Source organism: Gouania willdenowi, chromosome 18 (assembly GCF_900634775.1).
Source record: "Gouania willdenowi chromosome 18, fGouWil2.1, whole genome shotgun sequence".
Taxonomy (NCBI): domain Eukaryota; kingdom Metazoa; phylum Chordata; class Actinopteri; order Blenniiformes; family Gobiesocidae; genus Gouania; species Gouania willdenowi.
In genome coordinates, this window is record NC_041061.1 from 4,704,201 (window position 1) to 4,725,180 (window position 20,980).

The following is a 20,980-nucleotide window of genomic DNA, read 5'->3' on the forward strand; positions in this document are numbered from 1 at the left end:
CTTTTTGATTAAAAAGAACAACAAAAATGTATTTTTTTTAATTGAAAGTATTTTTTTATTGAAGCAACTTTTTAGATTGAATATTAAACACAAATCTACCTCCATGTTCTACACACAAAGTCCACGTTTGCAACCAAGGACCTTAGTGTAATATGAACTTGGTACATTTGTGTCTTTAATATTCAATAAAAAAAAAAAAAAAAACATTTTCAAACAAAAGAAAAATCACCTCAACAAAAAATAATTTTTGATAAAATAAAAAAGTTTCTCTTAATCAAAAATAAATATTTTTAATCCAATTTTTTTCTTTGATTGAAAAAAATTTTATTTTTATTTTTAATGAATAATAAAGACACAAATCTACCTCCATAGTGTAGGTGGGTTGAACTCTCAACCCCGTTTGGAGTTTATAATTTGTGTAACAAAGACAAAGTTGGACAGATTCCCTTCATTTACTTATTGCTACATAATGGCAACTATTTTGTTTCGATTTTCTTCAAGATTTTTTCCTAAAAACCCGCCAAACGCAACACAACTGTTATCAGCCCGCTCAATGCAAAAAACATCAAAATAAATCCTAAATCAGCGGAAACCCGCCCAACCTGGCAACACGGCTGGACCGCCAACACAGCGGTTCCCGCCTGTAATCAGGCCACGCCCCCATCACCTGCAGCCATGACCTCTTGGGAGGGAAGGACGTACCAATAAGACTCATCGGCAGGGGGCGTCACAGGATTTATACCCGCTTTATCCACATGAATTAATGACATTAAAGTGCAGCGAGAGATTTGTATCGAAATTATTAACACGTATTCACAAATATATCCACTATTTACATGTGTTTAGTAATTATGTGGGTACATTTGTAGAGAATTATCATTTGTAACTCTCCAAGTCTGCTTGTTAATGGTTGAACGTGTGTTAGCTTAGCTTAGCTTTGTCGGTGGCTCTCATGGATTTTCCTCCTTTAATCGCTTCCATGTTCTTCCAGACTCGTCACCCGGTAAGTCCACTGTCTGTCCCACACGGTATTTTAAATAAAATGTTAACAAAAACCTAACTAAAGAAAAATCGCTGATGCATTGAGTGACGTAATTTACATACGTCACATCCGGTCGCACATGGCTGATTGTATTTCAATTTAAGGTATAAAAACGTTCCAAAAAATGTGTTTTATCAATAAACATACACATATTTTGTTTATTGATAATACGTTAAACACATTTCATGTATACATGACTAGTACAGGTACCCCTATATATATATATATATAGGTATAAAAAAAACTATTTTTCTTATTGTGTAGTTCTGTCACTTTGCATTGTTGACTTGTTTAATTGTTTTGTGTCAGATTATGTTTTTTTTGTCACTGTGTATTTTTTTCTCTCATTTTGTGTATTTTACTTGTCGTTTTGTGTGTATTTTTAGTGTAATTTTGTGACACGGGTATCTTTTTAATATATATCATAATTTTCAGTCCTGATCAGTTTTGTTTCCTTGGAAATGTCTTAGTTAGGTTTCGGTTTTAATTCATGTGTGTTGCTTCACTCCCTGTCTGCATTCATGTGTCAGTAACTCAGTAATGTAAACCTGCTCACCTTCATCACGTCTGTGCTTTTCTCGTCCAAACTAAAACAGCTAATTTACAGTTATAGATAGATAGATAGATAGATAGATACTTAGCGAGTAAAGACTAAACCTTTCCCCCTGTGCCCACAGACAGATTAATTCTATTTATTGTAATTTATTAGTTTATTATCTGGGACAATCATGTACAAAAAACACACGGATGTAGATTATAGCGTCAAACTCTGATTAAAAGTCACATACACTTGAGGTGTGGAGCATTGTTTAAAGGAAGAAACCACACTCACAGACTTTCTCTAAATCCTGTTTGATTTAGTTTTCTAGAGCCCTCGGTTTACACAAATACACAAAATGACTTCAAAACTTCACAAAAACCACGAAAAATATTCCCAAAACAACAAAAACACTCAAATCGACAGCATAATGACAACAGAAATAGACTAAATGACTCTAAAAACACACAAAATAACTCTAAGAGCACAATTTGATGCAAAAATACACAAATTGATGAAAAACTACACAAAACTAAAAAAAAAAAACACTCACATTAACAACAGAAAATACCCAAATCAACTTCTGTTAGTTAGAGAACACATGATAACACTGATCACTTAACTATGCCAGTTGATTTGTTTAATTTTTGGGAAATATTACATTTATTTATTAAATAGATGTTATGCAAGTAGAAGAAGAATAAAAATGCACATTTGTCGCATAAAGATTCCACTACTTGTGATGGTGACGACAAATGCAGGCATGGTAAATATAAAATAAAATGAATCAATGATCATAAATAAAATGCTGCTCTGTTGCATTGCTGAGTCTCGTTTGCTCCGATAGTTCTTATTGGATTTTGTTTTTATTTGTTAATGATAGTAATTTCACAAAAGTATATGGTCATTTTTAGTTAACTCCCATTGATTATACACTTCAGTGGAGAAATTATGTGTTTTTGCAGTAATGCGCTTAATAACAGGACTCCTAATATGTGATTATGTAAGAAATGCGAAGGGTGTGATACTGTCACAGGGTTTCCAATGCAACACAACTGCTTCAAAAAGAGTTTGACGTCTTTATTGAAAGCCTAAGCAGGAGCAATGAAAGATGATTCAAAACAAGTTCAATGATCAGAGTGGACATCTGTGTGGCCAGCCACGAGAACCCAAGAGTCGACGGACGCAGTACTGTGACGGATTCCGAAAATAGAAGCGTGAACATTTTTTTTTTTTATGTAAACTCAGACGGGGATTAAGTGCACAGCAGTAATTAAAAATGTGTAACCAACCACTGACAAATGCGATTCATTGTTCAGCCTTACTGAAAATGTATTTTGTGCCTTTAACAATTCGATTTTAAAACAAATCCCATATCAAAGAAATAATATAAATAAACAAACTATGGCGTGTCCTGAATTTCAAATTCTAAATAGATAGCGCCCTTTGCTGTTAAAAATAAAATAAAATTCAGAGTAGCGATGTGAACCGTGATAGCTTTGAACCAATTTTTGACTGTCTCACAATTAATCTTTACATCCCTACTTAACTGGCTATTAAAATTCTTAAAATTATACCAAACATGATAAATGGGGATAATAAAGTCAGCTACAGTTGTTAATTTTACAACAGACGGTGTTGAAAGTACTGTAGAAGTAAAAAAACATGTGTTCCTACTTTTGAGTCCCACTGGCAGCGCGATCACGGACATGCACAGACAGTCAGCCATAAGAGCATCTATAATGATAAACAAACATTAAAATCTACTTATTGCCTATATCTGCTGTACTTATGGAAGCGTAGTCGAAGCTAAGTAGCTTGGCAAAAGCACACCGTGACACAGTCATTGTGAAGAATCAAAACTTCTTTGATAATTACCTGTCTTCCCAAACGTTGGTTGCAGATAACTCCAATGAAGGGCAACATTGTTCAACTCTGAATCTTTTCTTAGGATAGGCTCATAGGATAGCATTCATACTTTGTCAACAACAACGTCATGGTGCGAGTTGTTATGGGTAAACTGCTACATATTCAGTGTCGTACTGACATTTTACCGTGACAGAAGGACGTGGCTTCAACTGGCCACTTTTGCTGTGGGTTACCAAACCAATTCTTAGGCAATACAGGAGTCTTGCTCTGGCTCGAACATTAGCTCTAAACGAAAACTCTGTTCTTTTGGTGGAAAAGGGGTATCGGTGTTCACCGGCTTGTCCAGGTTGAGCAGGTAGGCGATGGCGTCCTCAACTCCAACCTTGGGCTGGTAGGCAAACTGCAGCGGGTCCAGGTCCAAAGGCCATAGTTGATCCAGGATCAGTGGAAGAGGTCAACGCACCCAGTCTGTAGTCCTTGGAGCCACTGGCTCTCGACATCTTTGGAACAGGAACCAGGCCGGATGTCTTCCGCAGCACAGGGACCCTCTGCAGATAACTTGTGGCTTTAGCTTAGTTTTGATAACATTTGTAATGAGAAATGTATATTTTATTTTCAAAGTCTCCATGTGGTTCAGTGATGTGCCATGAGCACTAGGGTTGGGTAGACAGGGCGTTGCAAATCGAGACCACCAATGTAGACACCAATGATAATTTCATGTTTCTGCTGGCAAGTGTTAATCTAACAAAATCAATATTGTAAAACACCATTAAAGAAACATAAACAATTATTCAATATAGCCTTCATACTCTCTCAACAAGATATATCTAATGACACAGCAGCACATCTGTTGTTTGTGTTGGAAACACAGAACACGGAGAAAATGACAACAACTCAGAACAGCCGGTTCAGTGAGGCACATCCACAAAGCCAATCCTTCCTTTTGTACCATTCACTGTGGAAAGTATGAAACATTTTCTGACCTTTCCTTTGCTGAAGGTCTGCTCGCTCAGGTGTTGGTCTCCCATTTTTTAAAAGCTGTCGTTTTTCCTCAAAAGGAAGTTCCTTTATCGTCTCTAGCACTGTCATCCTTCCAGTAGTGGTATCCCGCTTCTAGCTAGCGAACGTAGCAGCGGCCATGCTGTATCAATTTACTAATGCACTGTGAATGTACGTATAGCATTTAGCATAGCACGGTTACGTCCAAAGGCAGCGTAGAGAGCTGCCTTTTTACGTATAGGGTTTTCATATTGGGGAACTGACTGCGCATGTGCAAGCACATAAACACAGGCTATGGGTTACTTAGAATTAAAGAATGTATTATTTATTTTGGGTCACTTGTGTCCATACAGCTTTATATCAGTGCTGTAATAATATAATAATCCACTGTTGATCAACTGCTATAAAACAACCATAAATGACGTGTGTGTATGTATATATATATATATATATATATATATATATATATATATATATATATATATATAAAGCACAAAACAGCTGCTGCAAAATTAAAACAGTAATTTTTCAGCCTTAGCACAGTAATGCTGTTGAAAATGCTTATAAAAATAAATGTGGAAAAACAAATTCACAGCATTTTTCTCAGCTACACAATGCTAAACATATCAGGTTAATGAGCCGCTGTTAGCAGTGACTCAGCAGTAGTGACAAGCTGCATATTTACAACAACATACCGTGCAATAGTTTGGCTGACCTGTCTCTGGATAACAGTCACAGTCTGTTAAAATCCAGCCGCAGCGTTAGCTTAGCGTCACTGATGCATCTTTTGGAGACAAAAATAATGCTCGTATTTCCAATCTGCGACGCTCGTCCTGTTCTCGCATTGACTCGCCATGATTGGCGCACGTGATGTAAACAGAAACACGCTGACAATGCTTCTTCTTCTACTGTTTTACCGTGTTTGGCACAGCATCCCGCAAAAATATGTAGCGGCACTGTAAACAGGAAGTACACTGCAGCTAGCAAAGTAACGGACAAACGCACCATATTGTAATGGTAACGGCGTTATTTCTTTAGAAAAATATTGCGTTACAGTACTAGTTACTGTCAAAAGTGATGTTGGGGCGGTAACGTGTTACAAGTAATGCATTACCGCCCAACACTGCTTACAGCAGAGTGAGACTTGTGCAGCGTCTCTGTCGTACCAGGAAATAGTGATGTTTAGTCATTTGGGTTATGATAAGCACAAAATGCTGACACTTTCAAACTTATAGGTACTGTAGGCTATCAGAAATTGAAAAATAAATAATATATAATTATATTATAATTAAAACAATAATCAAAATATAATTTCACCCTTGAGTAGGCACTGCCTACCTTGCCTACCCTCACTGCACGTCACTGATGTGTGTAAGGGTCTGGGGTTTTGGGTAGGTAGGGTACCCAGGAGGCGTATTGGAAGATCTCTTAGCACAGGCAAATTACTAAGTAGCATTGAAAGCACTCGAAAGTTTTTATGTGTTGGGAAAAAATTGGAAGTTTCAATACTTTCGCTTCTTTATATCATTTTACCTGAGTATTTATCAAGCTGCTCTATCAACTTTTCATTTATTACTTTCTTTATTCAGTCTTCTTTGCCCTTTTCTTTCTGTCTTTTGCGTTCCTCCTCTCTCTTTCTAGACTTTCCAACGCTTCCCTGAGTCTGGCCCTTAGATTGTCATATGATGAAAGCAGAGCAATGGTCCTCGTACAAACTATGATGGAAACATGAAGAATCTTTACATTACATAATATAAATAATGCATCAGATTTTATATAGCACTTTATCATAAACACTCAAAGCACTTTACAGAATTAAGGCATTTTTCTTTCACTACACACTTAGTGGTGGTAAACTATTATTGTAGCCACAGCTGCCCTGGGGCAGATTGACAGAAGCAAGGCAGCCATAGTGCACCATCGGCCCCTCCGACCACCAACAACACTCACTCACACACTACATTCAAACTAGGCAATGTGGGTGAAGTGTCTTGCCCAAGGACACAATGACAGATACCACTGGAGCAACTGTCTCCCACTGTGGCACCTGGAATTCTCAGTTATCTCCCATACAACTACTAACCAGGCCCAGACCTGCTTTGCTTCTGCAATCGAACACAATCGGGCAATGACAGGCTGGCATGGCCACGCTGAGTTACGAAAGATGATTCAAAACAAGTTCAATGATCAGAGCATGAGTACAATGTGCTGTCAGATGTTTCACTTTCTTACTCAATCGTAATTACTCCTCGGGTTAATTGTGTGTGTAAGGAGGTTCAAATATAACCAGGGTTAAAATGCTTACAGCAGTTTGAGCCATTGCAATATTACTAAAAACATTGGGCAAAAGGAGGAGTTTGGTCTTTTGGATAAACTGAAAGAAGCAAGAATTTGACTAGTCTTTCCCCTTCCTTACTTTTAATGCTGAATTTTTAACCAATAGATTTCCTTAACAAACAGCAGCACAATATGTGCCACCTTAGGCTTTTTCTCCTATAAGAGACAACATGTGTTCTGTAGTGTGGCTTGTTTAAATGAAGGTCTGGGCTAGGACGCACTCAGAAATCCATCTAACTGGGATTTTTATGCTGTTCTGAGAAGTAGCTAAAGCAGATCGTCCTTAAACAAATATTTTATTACAAAATAAGCTATAAAACTATCAACTTCAATCAACTTTACTTATTTGTCATTAGACATGTTACAGAGAAACAAAATTTCGTTTCAGTTTCATCCCGTCCAAGAAAACATGAAAAGACAATCACATTTAACACATATAACACATATAACGGGAGAACAGGAGCAGGAGAACTGTATTTAGATGAAAAAAATGGGAGAACAACAGAAGGAGAGGTGAGGGGAAAAGGCAGGTTTTAAACTGAGTTCCCTATTGGGGAGGACAAGACAATATAAACGTATCTCGAAAATTTGGGAAAATTGTAAAGGACACAGTTTGACTATACTCTGAAAAAAATAGATACTTGTATTATGTGATTTGTTCTGTGTGATTGTATGAATCAAAACAAGTTTAAAAAAAAAAAAAAAGAGAGAGTGATATATCTCGATATAGGCGATATTGTCATTTTCTATATCGCCAAAATAGAAAACTCGATATATCTTGAATCTCGATATATTGCCCACCTCTAACCTGTTCCGGACTCATTTGTGCAAATGTAGGCTAAGTACTGAAGCCCCTAATTTTACCCTTAACTCTAGCTCTAATTCTAACCCTGATCTTTCCTTAAACCATTAGTGATCGACGCTTAGCAGCACTACTCTTTTGTACGATAGACAAACACAATCTTTGCAAGCGCTTCAGAAGGGAATGATTAAAATTACGACTTGAGAAATAATAGTTGGAGGGCAGCCAAGGAATGACGTAGTAAACCGGTCTGAAACCTGCTCTGCGTTATATGTTATTTATGTTTATGTCATTTTGTACAAAGCATTTTAGCCTTAAAAACTTAACCAAGGTTTCTGAGTTTTCTAGTTTTTGTTATTTGGTGAAACTAAAAGCATTTTGATTAGAATTTTAGTTTGTTTGCACTTTGTCTTTGTCAATAGTGCGAGAAGTAGTACTTTTGATTGTATCAGGGCATCAAAAAAATTCATCTGATTTAATTCATTTTAAAGTAATTTAAGAAATATTTTAGTTTAAAGTAAAAGTTTTATTAAAAAAAAAAGAAAGTTAATGTAATTTTGAAATAGGAGAGATTTTTATTTTCTTTTTTATTGAAATTAATTTTTAAAAATGAAAGGGTTAATTTAGAAATAGAAAACAGTATCTAAAAATCCAAAAATTAAAAAAAAAAAATTAAAATAAAAAAGTTAATTATAATTGTCAAAATAACAAACAAAACCTTTTTTCCTCTATGCACTGTGGGGATGCACAATCTGGTAAACAAAACTATAGAACCTGGAGGAATCTGCTCATGTTTGTAATGTATAGGTCACACAGAACAGAGAGAACTTGTACATATGGAACATTACAGTACAAATTGTCCTTGAGAAACATGAAGCACATATGAGGAGTGTTACATAATGTAGTTGTTACGCTTACCCACTAACAGGCACAGATTAAAATAGCAGAGCACAAATGTATGGTGACTCTCCTAATGTAGGTTTTAATAGCTACCCATACTTCTAAAAATAAGATGCATGAGAAAAGTGCAAAATCACAGAGAGGAAAAAGAAAAGCCAACCGCAATCAAAGTTGCTAAAGTAACTGTAATCTAAATAATAGTGTGAAAGTTACCCCCACTCGGTCTATCTTTCAATCAATCAATCAATCTTTATTTGTATAGCGCCAAATCATAACCAATGGTATCTCAATGGTATCTTTGTGTGACTCCCAAAGTAAATGCACATATTGACGCCAAGAAAACACAAAATTATAGACAAATACACAAAAGCACAACAAAAGTATTTAAATGACCTCCCAAAAAAACACATACGACAAGAAAAATGTACAAAAATGGCTCCAAAAACAAACAAAATGACAGGTTTGGACAAAAAAACATACAGAAAAAAAGACTCCAAAAACCTTATGCGACAACAAAAATGCACAAAATGATTAGAAAATGACAAAAAATGATTAAAAGAACATACAAAGGAACAACAGACAATCTAAAATGACCCCAAAAACCCAATACGACAACAAAAATGCACAAAATTACTTCAAAAACACACAAAGGATGATATACACAAAAACGTAAGTTAGGCACTAAATTAACTCCAAAAACACACAAGATGACAGAAACTTACACCAAAAAATGACTCCCAAAAACAGCGAAAATGCACAGTGATTAAAAAATACACAAAAGGACAACAAAGTTACTCTAAAATGACCCAAAAAACTCAATACGACAACAAAAATGCACAAAATGAGTCAAAACAAACACAACAAATTACACAAAAGGAAAATATACACAAAAAAGTCTCAACATAACAACAATAACTCCAAAAACCAACAACATGACAGAAATGCGTAAAATGATTCCAAAAACCCAAAAAAGTACAACAACAAACAACACACAAAAGGACTCCAAAAAACACACAAAATGACTCTAAAAACACACAAATCCATTTATTGTATTATGTTGGCATAAATGTTGATAACGTGACCCTAAGATCTGATATAATCACGTGATAAAAGTTGCTCATGTCTGTATTTGAGCATTTATCTTTTTTTTATTCTGGTTTACTTTTGACTTATGTATATGCAACGTGTTGACTTAAGTATAGCAGGTGAGTCGGTACTTTATAAACAAAGTGTCTGTACTTTTACTGAATGAAAGGGGGTGTGGCTAATGCCCTGCTGTACATTTCCACTTTGTAATTCAGATGTCGGTCTTGTCAAACAGGGCAACTCTAAGTTTAGAAAACAGAGCAACTCGTTAATCAACCTTATGCAATCTGTCCATCCGACACGAGCACCGTCGCTTTACTAAAGCCTGAAGAACCAGAAACACTGAAGTGGCGTTGCACTTAATATCCTGCACATAGCGCTCGAGTTTCACAAAGACTCACCTGTCAGAGCGAGCAGCACGTCAACCCCAGCAGGTAAGGAGCCTTTTAATATCTTAATAATAAACACATTACCTAGAGAACATTAACTAGGTTTCATTGATTGTGTTTAATGCTCTACTTTTTCATACTTTACAAGAGTTTTGCACCTCCTAGAAGGTGTTAAAAGGTGCTGTCATTCAAAATTATTTAAAATGAATGGGAAAACATTTGACTTTTACGATTTTTTTTCTTTTCTGTTTTCATCTGATTTGGTGAGATTTTGTCTGAATTGGTTCATTTTGTTTTGATTTAGTTTTAAATCCCCAAACTCTTCTTTCTTCTCACAGTTTTCTCTGTACAAAGTTGCATTGTTACAACTTTGTTTGCTGTTTGCAGGGTTGTTCTGAAATACGCAGCTGTTTGCCCGCACACAGGCAGCGGTTGTAGAAGGCATTAAAAGATGCTGTCATTTAAAATGAATGGGAAAACATTTTAATTTGACTATTCCTTTGTTTAATTTTTTTCTCTTTTCATCTGATTTGTTCTGATTCATCCTGATTTGGTGGGACTTTGTTTTGTGAGACTTTGGTCTAATTTTGTTTTGGTTTAGTTTTAAATCCCCAAACTCTTCTTTCTTCTCACATTTTTTTCTGTACAAAGTTGCATTGTTACAACTTTGTTTACAGGGTTGTTAAAATATTCACCTGCACAAAAGAGTACGTTTTTATCTGTGCATGGACGTGTTTTGTTTAATTTGTTCTGGTCAACCAATTTGGTCTAATTTTGGTGTGATTTTGTCTGATTAAGCCTGATTTGTTGGATTTTGTCTGTATTGGTTCAGTTTGTTCTGATTTAGTTTTAAATCCCTGAACTCTTCTGTCTTTTTCACAGTTTTCTCGTTGCATAATTGTGCTGTTACAACTTCAGCTGTTCACAGGATTGTTGAAATATGCATCTGCATAAAAAGCAAAGTTTTGCTTGTGCAGGGATGTGTGTGGCTTGTAGGGATGTAACGATTCACTCAACTCCCGATACGATTCACGATACTGGGTTCACGATACGATTCTCTCACGATTTATTTTACAAAATGGGACTGTAGACAAATGATGATTGAAAAATATTCCTTTATTTTTTTTGGGGGGAAAAAATAGAAAATACGGTACTATTTTCCTTTTATTTTTCATTGTCAAAAGAATCCCTTGATAAACTATATAAAACAATGCAATTTAACTAAAGATAAATCTTGAATGAAATAAATAAAGGAATATTACAAATGAAGAAGAAGCCTATTAATTTAAATTCTGGTTCTTTAATAAACAATGCAAAATTGCATAATAGTTCTTTTTCTTTTTAAAAGTGCAACTGAAAATGTATTTTGTGCCTTAACAATTGGACTTTAAAAAAAAACTGGTAACCCAGTGGTCAGTTGCCATGCAGATATTCTTGCAGTGAAGAAGAGATGCTATGTGCTAGCAGACAGAGCTAATAGAAAAACATGGCTTTTACAGATATTCACGTAATATCACAGATATTCTTTCGGTGCTAAAGGGGTAAGGAATCATTTATGAACATATTTAAGAGTAGAAGGCGGCCAGAAAGAGAGTAGTAGCAGATTCCTCCCGCCGCCTCAGCATTTGGACAAGAGAAGAATAAATATATAGCGCCCTCTGCTGTTTAAAAAAAGTACTGTGATTCAATTTTCAGAAACTCGATATCAACCGTCATACCTATGAATCGATTTTTAACTGCCTTACGAATAATTGTTACATCCCCAGTGGTTTCCATTGTCCAGCTTTTCAGAATAGAAAAAAAAACACTGCTTTTGTTCAAAATGTATTCTCTCAAATGAATGGCCAAACATTTGAATTTTAGTGTTTCATTTATATGTTTCGCTCTTATTCGGTCTAAATTTGTCTCAGTCTGGCTGACTGATTTGAATTTTGATTATGTTTGTTTCAGGTATGATTTTGTTTAATTAGATCTAATTGTGGTCTGATTCAGCCTGATTTTTTCTAATTTGATTAGATTTTGTCTAAATTGGTTTAAAATTTGGTCTGATTTGTCTGATTTTGGTTTGATTCAATCGTTTTTCATCTTTTTCTTTTTTACTATGGACTTAATATTTTGTTCAGCGCTTTGAGATGACTGTTGTATTTTGCGCTATATAAGTAAAGTTGAATTGAGTTGAATCTAATTCAGTTTGTTTTGGTTTAGTTTTACATCCCTTGAACTATTGTTTCTTCTTCCAGTTTTCTCTTTACATAGTTGCATTGTTACAAGGTTGTTTACAGGGTTGTGTTGAAATATGCAGCTGCATAAAAAGCAAAGGTTTGTGACTGGACGTGTTTGGTTCGGTGCCAACACGCAGGCAGAAGTTCTAGAACGTGGTTTCCAGCTTTTCAAATATTCAATAAAAATGGAGTGCAAAACATCTCCTTTGTGTCACTAAAGCTCTGGACTGCATTTGTTGGGATTAAAAATGATAATTGTCATGTGCTTGGGTTGTGTAATAATAACGTTGGGACTTTTTGTCGTTTCCAGACCAAATGATGGCTTTCGAGGCCCAGGTGAGATGCTGCATCTGTCTGGACATCTACGTGGACCCCGTGTCCATCCCCTGCGGGCACAACTTCTGCCTGGACTGCATTGAGGGTTACTGGGACTCCAAGGACAAGCCCAAGTGTCCGCTGTGCCAACACACGTTCAGCAGCCGCCCCAAGCTCAAAGTCAACACAGAGTTTGCCACAATCGTCGACTTCTTTAAAAAGTGCGTAGCTCCAAGAGTCTTATGTTTCTCTCTTTTGTTGGTTATCTCAAAAGTGTTACAATACTTGATTTTCACTTCTTCCTTGGTCGACATTACATGTTGGAACTGGAAATTAATTGTATAAGTGAAAAAATAAATCCCTATGAAATACTAGATCAGAAGTTTAATCTTTCCTGCTAATGTGATTTGAGTCAGGCTGACTGGTTTGATTATGTTTGAGTTTAGTCTGAATTTGATCTGATTCAGCCTTATTAAGCTCAAAGTCAACTGAGAGTTTGCCGCAAATGTCGACTTCTTTAAAAATAGCTTAAAGACTCTTCTTTTCTGTCTCAAAGTACAGCAATACTTGATTTTCAATTCTTTTTCGGTTGACACTACATGTTGGAACTGGAAATTAATTGTATCAGAAAAAAAGTAAATATCGGACAGACCTATAAAATACTTAATTGATTCCGTTTGGAGAAATTCAAGAACAAGATAGAAGTAGGAATTAAATACTGTAAAAGTAACCAGAAGTGTAAATAGTTAAGAAACACAAAATAATGTTTTATACTGCATAAAGTGTTTTAAGTAATTTTATCACTGCACGTGATGTGATGACGAATGTACACAAGTTTGACCTGTTCTTGTTTACGTCTTGATTGTAATATCGGTTTCAATATTTCAATACAAACAACTTGAACCTGGATTTGTGGCTCTCGGTCTCTGGATTTTCCGTTGCGTGGACCTAAAATATTTCGTATTTCTCTTCGTTGCACAGGTCGATGCAAGCGGAGCCGACCGCGATCCCGACTGAACAGGAGGAAGCCGACAAAGCGCTCTGTGACGTCTGTAGAGGGAAGAAGCACGCAAAGCCCTGCTCGGCGTGTCAGGCGAAGAACGAAGAGGGAAACGTCTGCAAAATCCACCACAGACCTCTGACCCTGTTTTGCAGGAAGGACCAGATGCTGATGTGCACCCAATGCTCAGAAGAGAAGCACAAGCACCACAACACCATCCTCCTGGATAATGAGAAGCGGAGACTCAAGGTGTGAAAGGTTTTTATTGGGGATGATTGACAGTAATATTAGTGCGATATTTGTGGCCTGGGGCTCCTTGACCTCCGATCTTTATGCTGTTCTGGCTGCATCTTCGGGCCCTAGGCAGCGCTTGGGTTTGCAGTAGCAGTTTTTGCTCATACATTTGTCTATGATGATTTGGGCTGTGGGATAAAGCTCGTACTGGGCTTAACCTTAGACACGTTGATCCCAAATACCTGTTTTAGGTATTACCACTCACTCCTTCCCTCTGTCCACAGCCACCACCATTATACCTAAGCTTCACACTTGTCACCAGACTGGCTTAATTACACAACACAAGCAGAACAATATGCACAACTACAACTTCACATCTCACTCTCACTTTAAATAAATCAACTCTTCCCCATCCTTTCCATTTCCTATCTTGAGTCTCTCCTCCCTGTTCCCTTCCCCCTCACCTAGGTGTAACACTGCTCTCCCTTTTTATATCCTCCCTTAAATAAAGTGTTTTTTACCCTTCCTTGGGGAGGGCTGGTGATGGTCACAATTATGCAATAAAATAAATTCATTTATTTAATTGCAATAACAAAACATGCGTTGCTGTCTAAAAAAGATTGCACTTCTTGTAGTGTTGACCTTTGACAACATGTGCAGACAAAGGAAAAAAAAAAGAAGAAAAGAAATAGCTTTGTGTACTAACCGCTAGCTACACTAGATGGTGGTATATGACTACACACTGGTGCTGTATTACATGCTGCAAATGTAGTATTGGTTATATTTGACAAAAATTATCTTATGTGACATATACTGTATACAATTTACCTTGTCAAATTTATACAAATTACCATCTTAGATATTTACCTGTGGATGGATGTGTCACATAATCATGGTCCGCAGTAGCAGCTTCAGCCTGACTAGCTTGCAGTTTGCTGTGAGAGGACAAGCTGCCATTTCTAAGCCCTCTCAAAGGCAGACTCCCTCTTCGATGGTGCAATAAAATTATTAGAAAGAGAAAGAGAGATTGAACAGCTCCACTTTTAAGGCGGCTGATGGTGGATCCGCTGACAAAATTGTCCCGAGTGAAGAGCCGGATGCATACAAAAGTGCTCCCTGGCTTTATACAGAATTCTGGACCCTCATCCCTCCTAACTGCTTGGATCCACTGCCTTTTTTGGTCCGGGTCCATCGAAAAAGCGTGGTAAGACAGGTATGGCTGTTTTCTCGCCCCACAAGAGCAACCAGGAACAGAACAAAAACCACCACGCGGAGACTGGGTCATTTTTGTCACTGTCTAACGCTAAAGCTATAGCCACAGGAAGTTGTTGCACACCACTTCTGGTTTAAAATGCGGAAGTGTGAAAAAGGTGTATTGGGGAGCACAGTGTAAATTTGTAAAACTAGGAAAAAGCCTCCTCAGCATATGTGCACCAAAAACAAAACAATTACCATAAAAACTTAATATCGAGCCAGCTACAGTATATAACATAAAAGCAAAGTTATTGGCCCGATAAATATAATATCGGTACAGAAAGATATCAGGTTTTCTGCTGATGATGAAAAAGTGTCTGGATCTGGAAACAAGCTTGCAATAAAAGCCAAAAAATCTTAAAATTGTTGCATTATAAGAGGATTTTTTTGTTTTTTTTTATTGTATTTTTAATATTGTTTTTTTTTTTTTTTTTTATTCTATATCAATTTCTTTCTTACTTGAGGGTTCTTCTCATAAATATATTTTTATTACATTATTTTGTTTACTTTAATTAATTGATATTTTACCTAAACTATACAAAAAGTGTAATTATTAGATAATATTACATTGACATAAACTAAAGATGTTTGTAACCTTTGCAGTCGAGACTGAGAGAGACAAAGACGAACATCCAAGAGATGATCGAAGTTAGAGAGACAAAGATGGAAGAGATTCAACACTCTGTGGAAGTGAGCAAAGTAAGTTAAGCCTTCATTTTTTGAATTTTCAAAAAATTTGTATGGAAATAAATGCTTGAATTGCAAGAAATTAGTTGTAAAGCATGATTTTTTTTATGGTGGTATTTTTGCTCCTGCACAGACGAACACAGAGAAGGAGGTCCAGAAGTATGCCCAGATCTGCAGCGTCCTGATCCAAGCCATCCAGAGGCAGCAGACCAGCCTCGTCCAGGACCTGGAGACCAAGCAGCGAGAAGCCGAGACACGAAGCCAGCAGCTTCTCGCCCAGCTGCAGGAGGAGATCAACCAACTGCAGGCCAAGGACGCAGAGCTGCAGCTGCTGGAGACCAATCTTAGCTCTACGAACATCCTGCAGGTCAGACATCAGTGATGAAGCTTCTCCTGCATCACATGGAGATCCCACCTCCTTAATCACTTGGTGTTTTTCTTCTTCTTTAGCTCCACCAGTTGCTGTCTGAACTACCGCCCAGTAGGGAGTGGTCTGATGTCCCCGTGCACTCAGATCAGAGCCTGGGAACCGTCAGGAAGGCCTTTTCCAAACTGGTGGAAGTCTGCCAGGAGCTCGTCAACCGCCTATCAGCGGAGGGTGCGTCCATTTCTCCTTTAAAACACTTAATTTACACTATAGAAAGCACTCGGGTGTGATTTTAACTTTTGTTTTATACATTTTTCAACAGACACGGCCAAGATGAGCCAACATGCAGGTAAAGATTCACAGCATGAGCACAGTTTATACAGAGATTAAATTAGAAAAATACCCCAAAATATCTGTTTTAATAGCTTTTCTAAAGGTTTCTCTTTTTTACCTTGCAGTGAACATCACTTTGGATCCTCAGACGGCTTCAGGCTGGTTGCTCGTGTCCTCAGATGGAAAGAAGGTAACAGAAAAACCTTTAAAATCTATATCAAACAGCATGAGAATATGTTTAAATCTACTAAACAGTCAGAAATGAATAATTTTAGCCATTGTAATTGCCTCGCTGTGTGTTCAATTTACTACTATCCTATTCAAACTGTCACAAATATTAATTATACAGAAAAAAAATCACTATAGTACAGAGCCAATGAAGGGACACCAAATACATTTATTTTATTATGTAGGGGAACAAAGGGTAATTAATATTCAAAAATATTAATTTTAATGTGTCCGTTTGCCAGGAGTGCCATCTGAAATTGAGTGTGTTTCAGATCACTTGTTTTATTTAATTGTTACAGTTCCCTGTTTTGTAGTGGGTTCTTGTCGTTAGGAATAGAGGTTTAATAAAAGTTTAAATGTCAATAAAAACAGCATTTACAATATGTAAATTTTTATTTTACAAGCAGCCTTTCACAGGTTACAAGCATGATGATGATAAATAGTAGGCAGTTTCACAATTATTTCAGAAGTTATTTTGACTTATAATTATCCACATTATGTACATTTGTACACAGGTATATACATGTTTTAAAATGGTATCTAGTTTGGGATTTGTAGAGATGTTTTATATGGGTTTTCTGACGTTCTAAGGAAGAGAGGATGGTAGAAGTCAAAGTAATAAATTTAATAAAACTTTACCAAAATAAAAATCCTGGCGATTTACCGAGGATGTTTTCCAACCATTCACTCTATGGGCTCGTTTGGATATCATCTGCCTGGATGGGTTTCGGTTTTAAACCTCCTCGCACGGCACCGACTCCTGAGCGCCGATGGGTAGTTTTAACCAACCAAGTTCTCAAGTCAAAGATGCTAGAGTTCGTTTCAAGGTTACTCATTGAAAGCTATAAAAAATTGGAAATTATCTCCAAAAAGGGAAAAAGCTGCTTGTGTAATTCAAAAATGGAGATGAAACTAAAGTCAGTCCTTGTGGAGGTGACTGGACGTCACCTCCTGACCGAAAAAGTTCAAATATTTTCTCAAAATTTCTGCATAACTCAACTGAAAAACTTCTGACTGTTTAAGGCAGAGGCAAAGAGGAGAAGAAGAAAGGGTAAAACACATCTGCAGTGCAGGAGTGAGTGAGACTTGATTAGTTAGCAGAAGGAAGCGGGAGTCTTAACTTTCCTGTAAAGAGACAAGATGGTAAGGCTACATCCACATGTGCTTTTAAACAAAAAGTCATAAAACTAGCGAGGGTGTGTGTGTTAGAAAATGGGTTTTCTTAAGACTCTTAAAGAAAACTTCTGTAAACGTGAAATTCAGATTGTATGGACCCTTGAAAAATGACTTTCAATTGATTATCTCTTAAAAAGAGACATGTGAAGAGTTATAAACATTTCCCTTGAAAGATGATTACATTAGTGATTAAACATATGTCAGAAGGAGACGCACAATGAATATCTTTCCTGTAGGTGAAGAAAATGGTTAAAGTCGGGGTCCCATCTCTGGAATTCCAGTAGTTTAAATCACAGTTCTGCCTTTAAAGCATCGGATGGTGTTGTAGGTTTTATTTTTATTTCTTCCTTTTCAATCTTCATGTTGAAGAAGATGGTCTCTAATCTATTGTGTCAGGTTACATCCCTGTTGTCTCTGTGGAATGTGTTTGTTCTTTGGGGGAAGAATGGGGTGTCAGCAGGGGACCTGCAGGGCGTCAGCAGCTGCTGAAAGCGGGTGCAGGATGAAGAATGGCTGGGATTTGAAGAAATTTTCCTTGGTCCTATTTCCAGTGTTTTTGAGTCATAAAAGTGTGATAAAATTCCAAATGTGCGACAGTGTTTTTACTGCCTTTGGACATCCACCAGGGTCCCCTACAATTAAATAAGTTGTACGAGCTAGTGTAAAACTTCCGGTTTTAACTTTAGGTCATTAACAACAAGCCCCAACCTAAACCACTGAAAGATTTTACCCAGTTATCAAATTTTACGAAATCGATATTTATGGTCAGAAGTAAATTCATACAACAGAGGTTTTATTCAACATAGATAAATAAATGTAAAGTAACATAGATAACTGTCCCTGACTGATTAATATCTGTTTTACGACAGTTATTTTGTGTCCCAAACCTCAGGTTCAGATCCTTGCCAAGCAAAAATTGCCCAAACTATGAACTTGCAAGTCACTACATGATTAAACTACATGTTCCTTTAGCTTGTACAATTGCTTCTCAGCCAAGAATGTGCCAAATGTGTGGAGACATCCAACAAAATAGTCCACTACAATCTACATAAAATCATCTAGTAGCAACAACGCAAACAAAAAGCTAAAATGAAGATCTCGGCCTGAGGAGGCTCCGCTATGTTGTAACTTTCGCTCTCAGCAAATTAGCTGTTGTCTACAAAAGTAACATGCTAGTGCTAATCTTTTCCTTTTGATGAAAATAGGTAAAAACTATTAAAACAAAAGTATTTGGAGAAAACACACATATAGGCTAAGTGTGAATATGCTAATTGTAGTTAGCTAGTTGTTAGTAGTTCCTTGGCATCAAAGAATGCCTCACAATGGGACCCACCTTTAAAAAAAAAACACTATATCTCAGTGAAAAGTTTGTTTGTGCATTTTATGATGGAAAGTAATGAAATCCTGTTGAAATCCTGAAATAGTTCATGCTAACGATAAGTAAATTGGTTTTTCAGGTTAGCTGCCAGAAGAAAAGGGCAGCGCTCACAAACGTTCCTCAGCGTTTTGATTCCTGCGTTTGTGTTTTGGGGAATCAAAGATTCACGTCTGGTCGGAGCTACTGGGTGGTTGAGGTACGAATAAAGTCTACAACTAAAGTCAAATTTACTGCCTTTCAAAGACGTATTAGCCTAATTGTAGATAATAATGGGTAAAAACATTAACGGTTTAATTTTTTTCAATGGGGAAGTAAAAGCTCTACTTTGCTCTCAGTCTTCTGATGTTGTTTAAATCTTTCATGTTTGGTTTCAGGTTGGCGATAAGAGCGACTGGGATCTGGGCGTAGCCAGCGAGTCCATCAACAGGAAGGGCACCATCACGGTCCGACCCGACAAAGGCTTCTGGGCGATATGTCGGCGTAAGGGCGGCAACCTCAGCGCTTGCGTTAGCCCTTACGTCAACATCGACCTCCAGGAATCGCCCAGAAAGGTCGGGGTGTTCCTGGACTACGAGTTAGGCTCTGTGAGCTTCTTCAACTCCGAGACGAAGACGCACATTTACACCTACGATGGTTTCACCTTCACAGAACCGCTGTACCCCTACTTCAACCCCTGCGTCCAGGACAACGGGAAGAACGTGGCGCCACTGGTCATTTGTTCGCTCGACATCAATGCAGAGCAGAGCGTGACCATCGAGACAGGAGTGCAAACTTTAATATGAATACTTAGGAAGTGAGAACCACTTTATTTTTGACCAGCTGCGAGTGTAATTTTTGCACTTTGGACACCATGTCAAGTAAAGAGCAAGTCATGCTAGTGCTCTTAGCTTGGTAGCTTGATATGACCTGATTGTGTCCTCAGCTAAAACACTTTCCAGGGGGTGGGAGAAAAGAGTTTTAAGGTAATGAAATAAAACGTGTATGTGGATATGCACCTACTGTATTTAAGTTGGTTGTAATACGCCAATAACCAAGAAAGAAGAAGGAAGAAAACACTTTTCTATTGGTATGCTAGATTGTGTTTGGCTAACATGTCACGCTAGCTAATTAGCAGCTGTCCACCTTGTTATCGACTCTGATCGTGTTTTGACAGCTCTATTTATTTTTGAAAAATATTTCATCATATGATGGACGTATCCAGTGATGTAGCTTCAAAACTCAAGCATAGTTTATGTTCTTTCCCTTCCCTATTTGACAGAGGGTTGATATGTAAATCTGTAAACAATGTATGTAATATAAGTCTGGCTTTGTAAAATCAATAAATCTTGTGAAATATACTCTTGTTATGTGTCGTGGACCTTATTTGAAATGTCTGATTGCTCATTTGATTTTTTTTTTTTTGTGGTGATCAGGGCTTGGCAGTAACACTAGCCAACTGGCTAAATGCTGATGAATTTCAGGATTTTTATATTCTACAACCTCAATGAGTATATACGTACTGTCTACTATATACTATTAGTATGATGAGCATTCCCACTGAATGGTAAATGGACTTGATTTTATATAGCGCTTTATCACCACACTGAAGCAGTCTCAAAGCGCTTTACATATCAGCTCATTCACCCATTCACTCTCACATTCACACACCAGTGGGACAGGACTGCCATGCAAGGCGCTAGTCGACCACTGGGAGCAACTTAGGGTTCAGTGTCTTGCCCAAGGACACTTCGACACATAGTCAGGTACTGGGCTCGAACCCCCAACCTCTCGATCAGAAGACGACCCACTACCACCTGAGCCACGGTCGCCCACTGAAGTATACTT

At 37.2% G+C, this 20,980-nt stretch overlaps 1 protein-coding gene across 4 annotated transcripts; it reads left to right on the plus strand.

Moving 5' to 3' along the window:
* Positions 1-736: 736 nt before the first annotated feature.
* Positions 737-20,493, plus strand: LOC114480531 (E3 ubiquitin-protein ligase TRIM39-like). 4 transcript variants are annotated; one of them, XM_028474761.1, is made up of 10 exons: positions 737-1,003; positions 12,495-12,720; positions 13,481-13,748; positions 15,591-15,686; positions 15,808-16,041; positions 16,125-16,272; positions 16,364-16,390; positions 16,500-16,564; positions 19,236-19,352; positions 19,531-20,493. In XM_028474761.1, the coding sequence occupies exons 2-10, from the start codon at positions 12,500-12,502 to the stop codon at positions 19,936-19,938; spliced, it is 1,584 nt and encodes a 527-aa protein (XP_028330562.1). In that variant the 5' UTR covers positions 737-1,003; positions 12,495-12,499; the 3' UTR covers positions 19,939-20,493. The 4 variants fall into 4 exon arrangements, with proteins under 4 accessions (XP_028330562.1, XP_028330560.1, XP_028330563.1 ...); XM_028474759.1 differs by lacking the exon at positions 737-1,003 and adding an exon at positions 9,875-10,007; XM_028474760.1 differs by lacking the exon at positions 737-1,003 and adding an exon at positions 9,970-10,003.
* The last annotated feature ends 487 nt before the right edge of the window (positions 20,494-20,980 follow it).